Source organism: Cucurbita maxima, unplaced genomic scaffold (assembly GCF_002738345.1).
Source record: "Cucurbita maxima cultivar Rimu unplaced genomic scaffold, Cmax_1.0 Cma_Scf00022, whole genome shotgun sequence".
NCBI classification, from domain to species: Eukaryota; Viridiplantae; Streptophyta; class Magnoliopsida; order Cucurbitales; family Cucurbitaceae; genus Cucurbita; species Cucurbita maxima.
Genome location: NW_019272038.1, coordinates 2,425,608 through 2,439,975, shown reverse-complemented (window position 1 = coordinate 2,439,975; position 14,368 = coordinate 2,425,608). Strand labels below are relative to the sequence as shown.

At 34.8% G+C, this 14,368-nt stretch overlaps 5 protein-coding genes and 1 non-coding gene across 7 annotated transcripts; 4 read left to right on the top strand and 2 right to left on the bottom strand.

Moving 5' to 3' along the window:
* The first annotated feature begins 888 nt into the window (after positions 1-888).
* LOC111496366 lies at positions 889-5,882 on the top strand. 2 transcript variants are annotated; one of them, XM_023146788.1, is made up of 5 exons: positions 889-937; positions 1,036-1,096; positions 1,301-1,441; positions 1,552-1,645; positions 5,516-5,882. In XM_023146788.1, exons 2-5 carry the CDS (start codon positions 1,062-1,064, stop codon positions 5,594-5,596), a joined length of 351 nt encoding a protein of 116 aa, XP_023002556.1. In that variant the 5' UTR covers positions 889-937; positions 1,036-1,061; the 3' UTR covers positions 5,597-5,882. The 2 variants fall into 2 exon arrangements, with proteins under 2 accessions (XP_023002556.1, XP_023002555.1); XM_023146787.1 differs by lacking the exon at positions 889-937 and having other exon boundaries at positions 944-1,096.
* On the bottom strand, positions 2,027-3,429 carry LOC111496371 (protein RADIALIS-like 4). Its single transcript, XM_023146794.1, has 2 exons — positions 3,058-3,429; positions 2,027-2,275 (listed from the first exon to the last, which is right to left on the bottom strand). The coding sequence occupies exons 1-2, from the start codon at positions 3,333-3,335 to the stop codon at positions 2,248-2,250; spliced, it is 306 nt and encodes a 101-aa protein (XP_023002562.1). The 5' UTR covers positions 3,336-3,429; the 3' UTR covers positions 2,027-2,247.
* A 919-nt stretch (positions 5,883-6,801) lies between the features above and the next one.
* TRNAN-GUU lies at positions 6,802-6,875 on the top strand. The gene has a single exon. It is a non-coding gene; the product is annotated as a tRNA-Asn (tRNA).
* A 295-nt stretch (positions 6,876-7,170) lies between these two features.
* Positions 7,171-10,104, top strand: LOC111496327 (protein RER1B-like). The gene is made up of 4 exons (XM_023146738.1): positions 7,171-7,304; positions 7,618-7,990; positions 8,777-8,957; positions 9,704-10,104. The coding sequence occupies exons 2-4, from the start codon at positions 7,641-7,643 to the stop codon at positions 9,755-9,757; spliced, it is 585 nt and encodes a 194-aa protein (XP_023002506.1). The 5' UTR covers positions 7,171-7,304; positions 7,618-7,640; the 3' UTR covers positions 9,758-10,104.
* Positions 10,105-10,842: 738 nt separating this feature from the next.
* Positions 10,843-11,914, top strand: LOC111496365. The gene is made up of 2 exons (XM_023146786.1): positions 10,843-10,992; positions 11,654-11,914. The coding sequence occupies exons 1-2, from the start codon at positions 10,872-10,874 to the stop codon at positions 11,893-11,895; spliced, it is 363 nt and encodes a 120-aa protein (XP_023002554.1). The 5' UTR covers positions 10,843-10,871; the 3' UTR covers positions 11,896-11,914.
* Positions 11,915-12,129: 215 nt separating this feature from the next.
* Positions 12,130-13,988, bottom strand: LOC111496281 (isoflavone reductase-like protein). Its single transcript, XM_023146675.1, has 5 exons — positions 13,726-13,988; positions 13,490-13,624; positions 12,899-13,136; positions 12,611-12,814; positions 12,130-12,537 (listed from the first exon to the last, which is right to left on the bottom strand). Exons 1-5 carry the CDS (start codon positions 13,906-13,908, stop codon positions 12,371-12,373), a joined length of 927 nt encoding a protein of 308 aa, XP_023002443.1. The 5' UTR covers positions 13,909-13,988; the 3' UTR covers positions 12,130-12,370.
* Between the last annotated feature and the right edge of the window lie 380 nt (positions 13,989-14,368).

The window sequence follows — 14,368 nt, the reverse complement described above, 5'->3', positions numbered from 1 at the left end:
TTTTTTTTTTTTTTTTTTTTTTTTTTTTTTTTTTTTTATTTATTTCAAATGCGAAAATTAAACTTTTCAAAAAAAAAAATATTTAAAAAGTATTATTTTCGGCTAGTATAGGGACCAAACTGTAATTACACGTTTCAAAAATAACGTATTTATATATATATATATATACTTTAAATAAACAATTTTCGCATATTTTAAAACTTTATTTTTATATAAAAATTAAAGTTGTTATTGGTTATTTTTTAAATAGGGTGTTTATGGTAAGAGTATTTTTTTAATTTTTTTTAAATTATATAATAATTATAATAAATTTTAAAATTTAAAGATATTTTAGAACACTTTTAAAGGTTTAAGGGTATTTTTTAAAAAATTTAAAGGTATTTTTTAATTTTAAGGATATTTTTATTAATTTAGCCGGGGTATAATTTAATTTCATATGATCTCTAAAATATATACCTCTATTGAATTTAAATTTCAACTTGAAAATTATTAATATTTAGTAATTTATAATTTATAATCATACTATTATATAATGAGTCAATAACATTTGATTAATCAGTATTATAAATATATATTTTTTTATTATCATAGGGGCATAATTAATATAGCATTTTTAATAAAAATACAAATTAATATTTACTATTTTTCTATTTAATTATGTTTATCTTAATAAATATTTTAATTATTTAACAGATGTAGCTTGCATTTTCAATGTTTTTAGCTTTGATTTTCGTTGTTTTATATTGCCAATAATCAACGGACAAGATCTTATTGTCAGATGTACTCTAATTTTCTGCACGATGAACGGTCAGGATCTTAAGATTGCTTTCCATGCAATACACAAAGGAAAGATCTGATCATTCTTAGCGCGTTTCACTCCGCAAATTTCCCGCCATTTCGTCTTCTTCTAATCGAGAAGAATCAATCCCAATCTCTTGTCTCTTCTTTCACCTCCACCATCTGCTTCGAGCTTATTGAGCCTCCCAATGGCTACTACTTCCTCCAATCTCTCACTGTTGTTAATTTCATCTGCAGTTCGTTCAACGTAACGATATTGATTCATGCCGCATTCTCATTCTGTTTTCATCGTCTACAGGTCAGTATCGTTTATCACGGTTTTATTCCGATTCTGGTTCTTGATGACTGTTCACATAGAAATTTTTGTTGATTTGAGATTTTTTTCATTGAAATTGCATGTTGGTTTTTCGTTTTTCAACTCAGTATTGAAATATTTGATCATGCGGCAATATGCCGCATTCTCATCCTGGTTTTACTTGTACCGCGGATTCATCCTATTCAGGTGCCTGATAATTGTTCCTTCCAATGGCGACTTCCTCCGATCTCTCGCAGTTATTTTATCTGCAATTCGTTCGATGTTCTTTAATTTGAATGGATTTCCAGTGTCCATACCCTATTCTCATCTTGTTTTCACCGTCTTCAGGTCCGTATTAATAAGCGGTTACATTCCGGGTCTGGTTTTCGATAGTTGTGTACATCGAAAGTCATGTTGATTGACATTTTTCTCAAATTGTTGTTCGTTTTTCGAAGCAGGATTAAATTGTTTTATCAGTCACTTGAGACGGATTTTGCCAGAGAAATTACTCATCTCCATCATCAGGATTTACATGCGCAACCTCATCTACAGGTCTGTGAAATGGATCTTGTGCGATGCCTCTTTTCGTAATTGTTTACCACGAAAGTTATTGTTCTTCCCGTCTTTCCCCAATTTTATTGTTTCTTTTTTACCTCTGAATTCTTAAGTGTTTAGTTTGTCATCTCCTTGGCTCGGTCTCAAATTTATAATTTCCATTGTTTACTTATTATTCTGTCCCCACATGTTCTGTTGATCACTTATTTGATGAAATAATTGGATTGATCCGTCCACTTTATACTTGATTAGACGTCACATTGGCTAGTCCGTAGACTAGGAATATCACTTGTAGCGATAATCACTAAAGGCAAACATATATATTCTTTGCTTTTTCTTTTCTTTTTTTTAATGATTGGAAAGCGAATGAAACAGTAATCATACAAGTACACAAAAGCAGAATTATCAGGTACAAGAACAAACAGGTTACGACTTAACTTTAGTTTAGGCTACACATGTTACCAATAGTTTAGCAATCTATGCTAGAAAGGACCAACAGGGCGTGAAAATAAAGAACACTGACACCCAGCCATATTCCTGTAATTTTCGAGAACAGCGCTTCTGCAGCTCTTATTACATCATCGGTCTAATACCTTCCCTTATTGGAGCTTTAGATTTTTCATGAGCCTGCAACAATAGTTCAAAGAGAGAACGATGGAAAGATTAGCTAAATGTTTCTAAATGTGAATATATGGACAGTTGATCTGCAAGGAAGCAGAGCTATACTTTAAGGCGAGTTCTCGGGCATACTTGATGCTTAATTAATCCACCCATGTCAGTTTTGCCAGTTTTTTTAATCAGTTTTTGTGGCCAAGTACTGAAGTAGATTCAAATGTTAAAGAAGGGATGGATAAATACGTAGATGTCTGAATTCAGAAATACAGGACCATGTGCATGCAACTTAGAAAAGCATGAGAGATTGTGGGAATGCATGAATGTATTTAGAAGAACTTCTTTTAAGTAAATGAAAACTTCTCTATTGGTACAAGTTCTTTTTAGATGATAACAAAAACAAAGCTACACGGATTGAACGAAAAGGTATACTATTATTCGATCGAAGAAATTGTTGAGGGAATGATCATGGGTTTATAAGTAAGAAATACTATCTCCATTGGTATGAGGCCTTTTGGAAAGTTTAAAGTAAAACCACGAGAGCTTACGTTCAAAGTGGACAATATTATACCATAGCGTAGATTTGTAATTCTTAACAATTTCGTAAGGCTGATGGAAGTTCTGTTCTACTGTTAACATCGAATATCTATTCTTGTAAGAACCACGTTATTTTGAATGTCTTTTCCCCTATGAACTAAATACTCAGAGATTTGGATGACTTTTCGAGGATGAAAGTAGGATAGAGACTTGACATATGACATAAAAAGACGCTTAGGAGTAGATAGATAGCACGTTACCTCTGCTCATCACCACACACTATACTGTTGGATGTAATGGGCTTGTATTTGGGAAGAGGAACCTTTCCAGATTCTATATGCATCAGATCGTGCACCAGGATATCATAATGCCTTTTTACTTCCTCGGCTGTTTTTCCACCTACGGCCCTGGCCACTTTTTGCCACCGGTCTGGTGTGTCCTCGGGGTAAAAAGCCAGAGCATCCTCAAATTTTTTGTTTTGCTTAGGCGTCCATGTGGAGCTTGAACTGCCTGAAGATCTAAAAGTATTTGATGCCATTATATTAAGGGAGTTTGGAAGGAAAGCTGGGAATGTAGGCTCTGAGTGCCTCTTGTAAGCGAGGAGTTAAGTCAAGGTTCTGGTGTGAATGTAGGCTGTGAGTGCCTCTTATATAGTCAAGGTGATGGTAGTGGGATTAAACAAGTTGAAGAATACATTTTAGAAGTGATTCCCTTTGCCTGAGAAAGTTCGAGTGACCGACCAAGGGGTCGTAAGATCATTTCGAAACACTGTTCTTGTCACTTATAATATCGTCACTTCATCAGCAATGAGAAATTCTAAAGATTTAATAGGCTGGTGGGAGGATTAGATCCAATTCTTACCCTACGCAATTACACACTGAATGCTGCTTTCAATATAAACCACCACCTTCCCTCCCTTTTAGTGGTCCGTTCCCCTTTTGCATATTTCCGCTACTTGCAATAAATTTAATCCAAGAACAGGTAGGACCATCTCTCTCACTACTTTTTTAACCGGAAAAAACGGTCACCATTGATACAAATCATTTTTCCAACATTAGCTTAGATGTTGAAATAAACTTTTGAGAGGGCCTATAGTATGCCCGAATTAGGAACTTTTGGAATGGAAACTTTAGGATGCTAAGTACAAAATACTCTCCAGGGATCTATTTATTAATGACATATTCATATTATTATTTTGTATTTGATAAATAGATATTTGGAAATATATATAAATATTTCCATCGATTTTTTTTTTTTTTTGTGCATATCTACTCCTCACACACCTAATGTGTTGAGGATTGTTGGGAGAGTCCCATGTTGGTTAATTCATAGAATGATCATGAATTTATAGATAAGGAATATATCTCCATTAGTATAAAGTCTTTTGAGAAAGCCTAGAGTGTGCTTTGTCCGAGGGGATGATTGTTGGGAAAGTTGTTTGAGGGTTCCATAAACCTTAGGGGGAGGCTCTATAGTGTGATTTATTTAACGAGTTGGTTAAATAATATATACAAGGAAATTTTTGTTGTACTTAGAAAAATATTAGTCTAAATGAAAGTTTTGTTGCACGAAAGATTCGAATGTTAGTGCGGAAGAATTTGTAGCAGCCCACTGGGTTTAAGATTCAGATTCCAATCTAAACAACAAGATATTTAAGTATTTAAAAAGATATGTAACTTTTTATTAATATGCCACTCCACTACGGCCTCTTGAACTATGCAATACCTTGTCTTTTTAGAAGCTAGGTTTAGGTTTTTTTTTTTTTTTTTATATGTTAATAGAAAAAAATTATTTCAGTTGAAATGTATTTTTTGAAAATTACTCCAATTACATACTAAGTATTGCTAAAGTGATTCGACACATTTGTATTTCTTCTCTACCAATAATGTATTAATCTAAGAAGTATTGGTAGAATTATTTATTTATTTGTTTAGTTTAGTTTTTTTAGGCAAAAGATGATTTGATTGCTATTTTCTGATACTTCACTTTAAATTCTAGCCTAATATGCACATTTTATTTTTTTCTTTTTCGAATATACATGTGAAACTGGAAATTTGTGCATCATGCAATGAATAAATACCTACAGTTATCTCGTGTCCACTTGTTATTGTGCAAGAATGATTTTGTTTAGTTTGTATTCTAATAATACTTAATTTTATTGGATTAATATTCTACTAGAATTGGCCAATCATGTGGCCCACCCACAAACATTTTTAGATAGCATACTCTTATTATTCACGCACATCCAACTTTGGGTGGACACTTAGAACTGGAATGTTAGATCTTGTACAACTTTTTACTGAAAAAACTGTAGACTTAGAAAGAAGGTTAGACATTATGAATATTGCATTTTGGCCCGCGTTTCTTAGGGTTATCTCACTGCATCTCTTAGTGCAGCTTATAATGCACTTTTAGATTAAACTCGGTTGGCTAGCTTTCTCTATATCTTAACCCTTTTTGACTAACCTTACAAGTAGTCCCTATGAACATGACTCTCCACAATAGTATGATATTGTCCACTTTGAGCATAAGCTCTCATAGCTTTGCCTTGGACTTCCCCAAAAGACTTCATTCTAATGGAGATAGTATTCATTCATTCCTTAAATTAGTCGATGTGTGGGACTTTCATCCAACACCTATTATGATTATTTTTTTGGTTGGATTTCAAAAGTTTGAAGTTACATTAGATATACTTAAACTGATGTGTTGTTGTGACAGGAAGGATCCAACAATAGAAGAAGGCCAATCAATATTGAGGTAAATTCTGTAACTTTGTGTGGGATTCTTCCAAATGGATGATTTTCATTTACCATCCTTATCATCACTTATCATCACTAGTAGAGTTCACAACAAAAGCAGAATCTTTGAATAAGTGGAATTATAATTTTGAATCTACTCTTTTTTGCATGTTGGGCAATGATTTTATCAATATTTCTCTTATATTACTTAATTAACTCAACTTGAATGCATTTTCTTTGATTTTATTCTCTTCAAGTATATTTGTTTTATTGTTTTTAACTTCCAATGGTTGGAATCTTTATATAATTATCCCTCTGGGTTGATTTTTAAAATATTCTCCAACTCTGTTTTCATAGGGCTAATTTTGATTCTAAATGAGATAGGTTTCAAAATAAATATATATTTAATTGAATTATTTACTCTCCACTTCAAAGGTAAGCTAATTTTGTGGATTTGTAAATTGCCTTATGGTTAAACAGATTTTATAGTATGACGGAATCGAGCACTCTCCCTATTTTTTCTTTTTATAATTACTATGATACTTGAAATCTCTGATATCTTTCTGTATTTCCAGATAACGTAGTAAAAGAGAAAGACACTAACTGTAGGCTACAAACCCTCATAGATCGACTAATATTTGTCGATGATGTTATGTTGAATGAGATGACTTTTCTATTATTTTGGAGGATTTTAACCTTATAGCGTCTCCCTATATTTTTTGGCAGTATTGTTAAATCATTGCTCAACATTCATCAATACGCCTCACTTGTAGAAATAGAAATTTGTAGAAAACCCTACTATCAGAAGAAATCAATACTAAATATCATATTAAATCACCACTCAACTAAAAAATTTACACTTACTTATATCATCATATACAAATGTTACCATCTTTTAACTCATCCATTTTTTGTACCATACGTGTTATATTCTTTGAAAAGCTTCCGTCTCGAGTTCTCTCTTGTGTTGCATCGTTCAATCCCAGAGTCAAGTCCCGTATCTATCCTTTAACATAAGTGGATAATGAATTTTGCCAAACACTCGTTAATAATTCTAGCATTTTCAAATTTACGGATAAAACAAAAATTTTAAATTGGAACTAAAAATGTTTTTAGACACGGTGAAAATAAACCGTTTATTTTTTGTATTGAATTCTTTATTTTAAAACACAAGCGAAAATGAAACTTAAATTATTGAATAAATCATAATAAATAATAGTATATAATTATTTATTTAAGGACAAAATTCATTTAATAGAACAAATGGCTGGAATAGCTCAGTTGGTTAGAGCGTGTGGCTGTTAACCACAAGGTCGGAGGTTCAAACCCTCCTTCTAGCGTTGTTTTTTTTTCCGTCTTTCTGTAAATTATTAATATATAATATACACGTTTATTAATAATAAAAATCAACCAAAAATTAAGCCAAGTGAACCAAACTAACAATATAAAATTAAAAATAATTATTTTTAGAGTTCATGAAAACAACCCTTCGATATTTATTTATTGTTCAAATGGATTTTATTAATTCAATTCAATAACTTTCATATATTTTCTTTTTTTTTTTTCGAGAGAAAAAAAGAAAATTAAAAAAGAAAGGCTAGCGGTAATTGGAAAATAAATATTTAAAATGAGAAAATAATTGGGAAATATTTCGGTCCAAAAAACCGAGCCAACGGAATCGTCTTCATTGATCGTTACTTCTCAATTACGGACTCGCTCCGATTCTCATCCATTTACTGTTCTTCCTCTTGCTTTTCGGATTATTCAAGGTTAGATTTCAGTTTCTGCTATTTTCTCGATTCCTTTTCCGAACCCTAGTTCTCCGATTTCATGGTTTTCTTCTGCTCAACTCGATTTCGTTCTGTAAATTCCATTTCTAATTGTTATTGCCGAGAACTGCTTTTGGATACTGCCATTTGGTTTCGTGGTTTGAAATCAGAGGAAGTAAAATGAGAACGGTCGGAAACAGGAGATCCAAAATTCGTTTGACTTTTCTTGTTCTTGGCGATAGATTAGATTGATGCTCTTATTTTGCTCTCGATCGTGTTTTGTTAACCTAATGTCATTGTTTACAATTCGAAGGATATTCTAGGGGATAATTTTTTATGGAAGGAGTTGAGGGCGACGCAGCCTCAGCAGTAGCTCCTCTGGCCAAATGGAGAAATGATTTTGCCAGAGCGTTTCAGTATTACTTGGATCGATCCACTCCTCACCCGGTTCAGAGGTGGTTGGGAACCCTTGTTGTTGCGGCGATTTATGTGTTGCGTGTTTTCTATGTTCAAGGGTTTTATGTTGTGTCGTATGGCTTGGGAATCTATATCTTGAATCTCTTGATTGGGTTTCTATCGCCGAAGGTTGATCCTGAGCTTGATGTTTTAGACGGAGCTTCCTTGCCTACTAAAGGGTCTGATGAGTTCAGGCCGTTCATACGCCGACTTCCAGAGTTCAAGTTTTGGTATTCCTCTTGCATTAGCTTGTTTAGTAATTTTGATTTCTGCGTTTGATTGCATTCAATTTTGGATATAGTTTTTGGCTAATTGTTATGTGACCTCCGTTCTGGCCTTTTCTAGAAGTAACTAAAAGGATTTCATTGCTGAAAACTACTATCTGGTGCTGCATTTGGTATTTCAAAAACCTCAACCATTTTGTAAAAGGTTATACGGATTATATATATATATGTATATGTATATGTATATGTATATGTATATCTATAGAAAAAAATGTATTTATGTTACTGGCTCATATAAATTACAGGGTTTATGTTGAGAAGATATATCTCTATCCAAATTAACCTTTTTCAGGACAGAATGTACATCAGTGGATCATAGTTGTTTAGAGTGTATTATTTATTTCTGTAAGGCGCTTCTTGCCAAGTGTAAACATATTGAAAAAAACTTGTCGTCGCATGGGGATGGGGTGAATTTGATGATTTCATGGTGGAATAGTTTTATATTGTCAAGTGTCAACCTTATTTCAAACACCTGCCATTCCCTGAGGATGGAAATTCAATGAATTGTGAAAGTACTACTGTATTGGGTAGTGTTAGTGAATTGTGCAGCACTGCATACTGGTTGGCTTTGATGATTCCATTGTATTCTTAGAATTTTGGAGTGTCAAATTATAGCAAATGCTTGGTAGTGCTCGAGGCTGGAGTGAAATGGTTGGCTGCTTTGATGATATCATTTGGTTGAATTGATGGCTTTGTGGACTCTTAAATCTTTTTCTCATTTCTGTTCTTCAGGTATGCCATCACCAAAGCCTTTTGTATTGCCTTCTTCATGACCTTCTTCTCACTCTTTGACGTTCCTGTTTTCTGGCCTATTCTTCTTTGCTATTGGATTGTTCTATTTGTCCTGACAATGAAGCGCCAAATCATGCACATGATCAAGTACAAATATATTCCTTTCAGCATTGGGAAACAGGTGAGGCAACAAGAACTTGGCTTATAGTCATGTAAACACCCCTCCTGCTCCCCTGGGCAAAAAACCAGGGAAAGAGAGAAACCACGTAGTCCCACCCCAAGGGAAAAAACCAGAGAGAGAGAGAGTAGCCATGTACTCCCTCCCCAGGGCAAGAATACAGAGAGAGACACCTCTCCCAGAGAGAGAGAGAGAACTTGTCCAATAGTCGTGTAGCACCCTTCCTGCTTCCCGGGGCATTAATCAGGGAGAGTAACCATGTACTCTCATCCCTGAGACAAATCATTGGAGGGGCTAAAACAATGTGACTAGTAATTTAGTGACATACAGACTTCAAACATGTGTCCAATGGTTAGTTGGGGCAGATCCAAAAAACAGAGAGGCATCCTTCTCACCCCGGGGCAAGAGAGATAGTATAACGACCCTAGATTTCCACTTATCTAGAGTCGCTACCATCATCATGATGTAATCATTTTTCAGTCATCCTAATGTAACATATGGCAGTGTTTTAAGAATGTTAGCTACAAGAGATTGTGAGATCCCACATTGGTTGGGGAGGAAAACGAATAATTCTTTATAAGTATGTGAAAACCTCTCTCTAACAGACGCGTTTTAAAAACCTTGAGGGGAAGTCCGAAGGAGAAATCCCAAAGAGAATAGTAACTACTAGCAGTGAGCTTGGGCCGTTGTCGATAAGGAGGTTCCAAACATTGTAACTAATGCAGCTTTTCTCCTTTGTTTTGTGGCAGAAATATGCAGGAAAGAGGTCTTCTGCAAGTAGCAGTGGCGTTTCAAGAGACTAAGTTCCATCATTCCCCTTCTGGTTAGTAGTAGACAGAAGTGTGCAGCATTCCAACTCTTCTTTAGGTTTTCCGGTCAGAGCACCGGTTGAAGAGACAAGGTAAGGAGAAAATGTTAGAAGTGAACCACGTTCGAGTGCTTCTGTCTTCGAGCCATTGCCTAAGTGTTAATGTGGATGTTGTAATAGATTTTCTCATCTGTGTTGACCACAATATATCCTATACTTAGTTTTTCTTCTTCTGTTTGTTTTGTCTAGGACTTTAGGCTCTAATACTATAATTTTCTTTTCTGTATTTTTATTTTTTTTTCTTTTCTGATGGGAAAAAAATGAAAATATCCAATTAATATTTGTTGGGTTCAGTTAAAAGATACGTACGTGTGCTCTTTCGACATCCTACACAGTAAAGAAGGCTCATACGTTAATTGTTTATGTTCTTTCGAGCTTATCTGATTAAGTTACACTTATAATATAGGCTCATTCTCCAATGACGGGATGCCAAGACGAGAAAACAAGCAATCAATCAAATAAAAACACTCCTAATGATGTAGCCATGTCGAGAGGACCTAAACCATTCCTCCAGGAAAAAAAACAACTCTTTTAGGAGGAAATAAGGTATAATTCAATCGGGTATTTTCTAGTTTTTCACGCCACGTGGAACAGAAGAGTTCGAGTATAAAATCTATATTTTAGAAGAAAATAAGGTATAATTCAAATGTTTTCGAATTAGACCATGAATTAAAAATGTTAGTTTTTCACGTAAGAGTTCGCATCATATTGAATCAAGGATTGTCGGATCAATTTTTTTTTAAATCCATATTGAAATTATTTAACATTTGGAAGAAGTAGTGATAACAAGCTTCCCAACAAGTATTTCTCAACTAACTTGACTTCTCTAATTATAAATTTAAAATAAAAAATAATTGAATTTGTAATAATAAATAAATTAATAAATTAATAAATAAATGGTTACATTAACATGGCCAGCTAATACTATTAGGGACTTCCATTGCCTCTACCAACTCCATAATACCTTTCCCTTTTTGCTTTAAAGCAACACATTATTATTATTATTCCCTTAACCCATTGCCTCTCTCTTGCCTTTCTCCCTACAACAAATGACCCCTCGAGCCTATGTTTTAATCTTCTTCTTCTGGTCTCTCCTCACCATTCTCACTCCCGCCCTCGTTTTCCTCTCCGAGAATTCAAAAACGTCGTCGCTCTCGTCCCAATCTCCAGGTAAACGCTCGTCTAATAACATTCTTATTCATTAATCTCTCCCCCGTTCCTCAATCTATTTTCATGTGAGAGGAAAACGAAGCATTCCTTATAAGAGTGTGGAAACCTCTCCCCAATAGACACGTTTTAAAATCGTGAGACTGACGGCGTTACGTAATGGGCCAAAACGAACAATATCTACTAGTAGAAGGAAACGTAGTATTCCTTACAAGGGTGTGAAAACCTCTCCCTAATAGACACGTTTTACAACTGTGAAACTAACGACAATACGTAACATGCCAAAATAGAAAATATCTCAGGGAAATGAAATATTTCTTACAAGAGTGTGGAAACCTCTCCCTAATAGACAAGTTTTAAAATTCTACCGTGAATACATAATGGGTCAAAATAGAAAATATTGTTAGTACAGGAAAACAAAGCATTCCTTATAAGGGTATGGAAACCTCTCCCCATTAGACACGTTTTAAAATCGTGAAGCTAACGGCAATACGTAACGGGCCAAAACAGAAAATATCTCTCCAGAAAAACGAAGCATTCTTACAAGGTGTGGAAACCTCTCCCTAATAGACAAGTTATAAAATCTTGAGACTGACGATAATATATAACCGATAAAAGCGTGAGAAATATAAACTAAATTTTGTGGTAATTTTGTGTTTGGCAGATGGGAAAATCGGAGGGATTCAAATGAGTAGAAAAATTGTGGGATTGACCAGAAAATATGAGATGTTAAAAGTTTTGGTAGAAGAACAGACCTCACCGGCGGCCATCCCAACACCAATTACAGCACCGGCGCCGGCGCCATCGACTGCTCTGCCTCCGGGAACCGCCGTGCCGTTACGGAGGTTCATGGCTGGTGCTGGAAAGGTCATAGTGACGACGTTGAAGGGTCTGAGTATTGTATGATTTAAAAATAAAAATTAAATATTATTTATTTGGAAAATACAAAACATTTTTAACCTTTTGGTAAATAAAAAAATGGAAATGGAAATTATTTGTAAATATCTTATCTTTTAAGCAAAAAATAAATTTAATAATTTTTTATTTACTGCTTCGTTTCTTTTTGTTTTTTTAGTTGACTTGTTTATTATTGTATAAAATTCAATTACTAGCTGATTGAAGGTGAAAAAGCTCCATCAATGGCGGAAGAATGTCATTTATTTATTAGGTCAGTGAGACAAAATCCTCTTATTTCTGGAAGTAAAAACTATCATTCATGATCAAACACATAACAACATATAGAACAACAGCAGCCAAGAAACCAAAAACAAATAAAACATAACACTCTTCAGCAAGGGAAAGAAGAAACAAACGGTATGCATAATGATTCATTACTGATACACCCACAAAACTCAGCAAGAAAGGCAGCCCCAAGTTTCCTTCAAACAAATCGAGAGAGATACTCATCCACAGTGGTGTACCTGACTTCTGGGTACAGCGCCGACGCCTCCACTCCAAATGATGGCTCAATCTCGAAGTTCGTCTGATCTCCCTTTACAAACGCCGAGTGATTCAACGCCAATATCACATTTAATGGAAGTGGAGCATCTGATAAACACCAATCATCAAGCATTAAGCATATGGATTACGGTAAATTTAATTAGCTGTACAGGAAACTGACCTTGAATGTCCTTGAGGATTTGGTCCTCTGGAACGTAGATCTTTTCCAATACTTTGTCGATCTTTTTCTCCCACAATGCGACAAGATCATTGAAAGAGTAGGTGTTTTTGGGCGGCCTGATGTAGAGGATTTTGTTTTCAGTTTTTGGATCGTCCACGGCTTTGATAGTGTAAGTACCAATATCTTCCTCCAAGTTAAAAACCGCTACATGGTGGATGGACTTCTCATTATACAGAGTGTTTTCACAAAAATTTGAAGGAGTTATCTAAATTTATGAGAGTGGCTAACCTTTGGGGTGTCCGTCGCCAGGGATGACGACTTTGTCTCGAGGAGGCGCGGTGAGTCCCGGCTGCGACAGAGTGGGTAGAAAGTAGCCATTGAAATAGTTGGAGGACACATAAGTGTAGGGAATCCCTTCACGCTCAATTGCCCTACGGATTTGGGCCTTGACTGCCAATACAGATTTTGCTGGCTCAACTGCGTGGAGTCGATCCACATCCATCCCGAACTCCGAAGGAAAAAACCTCTGCCGCGTTAATTTTAAACATCAAATACGATACAATATGCAGAGTATGAAGATTCAACTTAACTACCTATTGATAATTTATTAAGCACGAAATTGATAGTTCGAATTCCTATACACTTTCAAGAACTAGTGAAACACAAATTTCGAAATCTACAAACATATACACTTTCAAGCGTTAATTATAAACATCAAATACGATACAACATGCAGAGTATGAAGATTCAACTTAATATCAAGCACGAAACTGATAGTTCGAATTCCTATACACTTTCAAGAACTAATCGAACATATTAGACCTATTGGATAGGTAGTTATAATTGTTTTTGTATACTCTCGGATCAAAACTTGAGTACCTTGACATTGCCGGCCTCTTTGATTGCAGCAATGATCTTGATTTGATCCGCCAATTGCATTTGGCCAAGCGTTGAAATCACGACATCCACCTCCTTAATCGCCTTCACCAAACTTTCATGATCATAAAGATCTCCCTGCACCATTTTCAAATCTCCAATTTCAACAACTTACGCAACACTACAAAAATTTCATATCAATCACAAAAATCAAAAGCGAGAGATCATTTCGAAATTACAGTGATCAATTTGACTCCCAAGTTCTTGAAGTTCTCGACGAGCTTTGCTTTTACAGGATCCGCAACGGTGCTCTCTCTGACCAGAGCAAAAGTAGGATGGCCAGCTTTGGCGCTCGCCTCCACCACGAACTTTCCGATGTAGCCAGTGCCTCCGATGATCAGAACTTTGCTTTTCTCCGCCATTGACGATCAGATGGTTGCCTCTATCGCTTCAAAATACGCTCGCAGAAGAGGTGCGACTCTTATTGCCGGATATCTTATCGCCATTTTTGAACGGTATTTATTTGCAGATTTGAATCATTGAAATTACCATTATAACCCTCCATATTTCAAAAAGAAAACAAAATAAAAATATTAGAATTTATATTTACAGAATCCGTTAATTTTTAAAAATTTTAAGTTTATAAACAAAACAAAACAAAAAATAAAATAAAATTTATTATCAAAAAGACGAAATTACCCCGCACGGTGGTTGCTGGCGTTGGCTCGATGACTGTGTTTGACAGCAAACGGTTGGGTAAGCGGTCATTTTAGCTTTAAATTTTCTTCACTTTACAAATAATTATTAAAACGATTTGTACTTCTTTTTTTTTTTTTTTTTTTTTTTTTTTTTTTTTTTTTTTTTTTTTTTTTTTTTTTTTTT

Coding starts and splice junctions, on each gene's coding strand:
- LOC111496366 (XM_023146788.1), top strand. CDS start 1,062: ATGCCGCATTCTCATTCTGTTTTCATCGTCTACAG. Junction 1,097..1,300: donor TCTGTTTTCATCGTCTACAG/GTCAGTATCGTT, acceptor CATCCTATTCAG/GTGCCTGATAATTGTTCCTT. Junction 1,442..1,551: donor CTTGTTTTCACCGTCTTCAG/GTCCGTATTAAT, acceptor TTTTCGAAGCAG/GATTAAATTGTTTTATCAGT.
- LOC111496371 (XM_023146794.1), bottom strand. CDS start 3,335: ATGGCATCAAATACTTTTAGATCTTCAGGCAGTTCAAGCTCCACATGG. Junction 2,276..3,057: donor GTGTGTGGTGATGAGCAGAG/GTAACGTGCTAT, acceptor CTATTGTTGCAG/GCTCATGAAAAATCTAAAGC.
- LOC111496327 (XM_023146738.1), top strand. CDS start 7,641: ATGGAAGGAGTTGAGGGCGACGCAGCCTCAGCAGTAGCTCCTCTGGCC. Junction 7,991..8,776: donor CTTCCAGAGTTCAAGTTTTG/GTATTCCTCTTG, acceptor TCTGTTCTTCAG/GTATGCCATCACCAAAGCCT. Junction 8,958..9,703: donor CTTTCAGCATTGGGAAACAG/GTGAGGCAACAA, acceptor GTTTTGTGGCAG/AAATATGCAGGAAAGAGGTC.
- LOC111496365 (XM_023146786.1), top strand. CDS start 10,872: ATGACCCCTCGAGCCTATGTTTTAATCTTCTTCTTCTGGTCTCTCCTC. Junction 10,993..11,653: donor GCTCTCGTCCCAATCTCCAG/GTAAACGCTCGT, acceptor TGTGTTTGGCAG/ATGGGAAAATCGGAGGGATT.
- LOC111496281 (XM_023146675.1), bottom strand. CDS start 13,908: ATGGCGGAGAAAAGCAAAGTTCTGATCATCGGAGGCACTGGCTACATC. Junction 13,137..13,489: donor AAGAGGCCGGCAATGTCAAG/GTACTCAAGTTT, acceptor TTAACGCGGCAG/AGGTTTTTTCCTTCGGAGTT. Junction 12,538..12,610: donor AATCCTCAAGGACATTCAAG/GTCAGTTTCCTG, acceptor GGTGTTTATCAG/ATGCTCCACTTCCATTAAAT.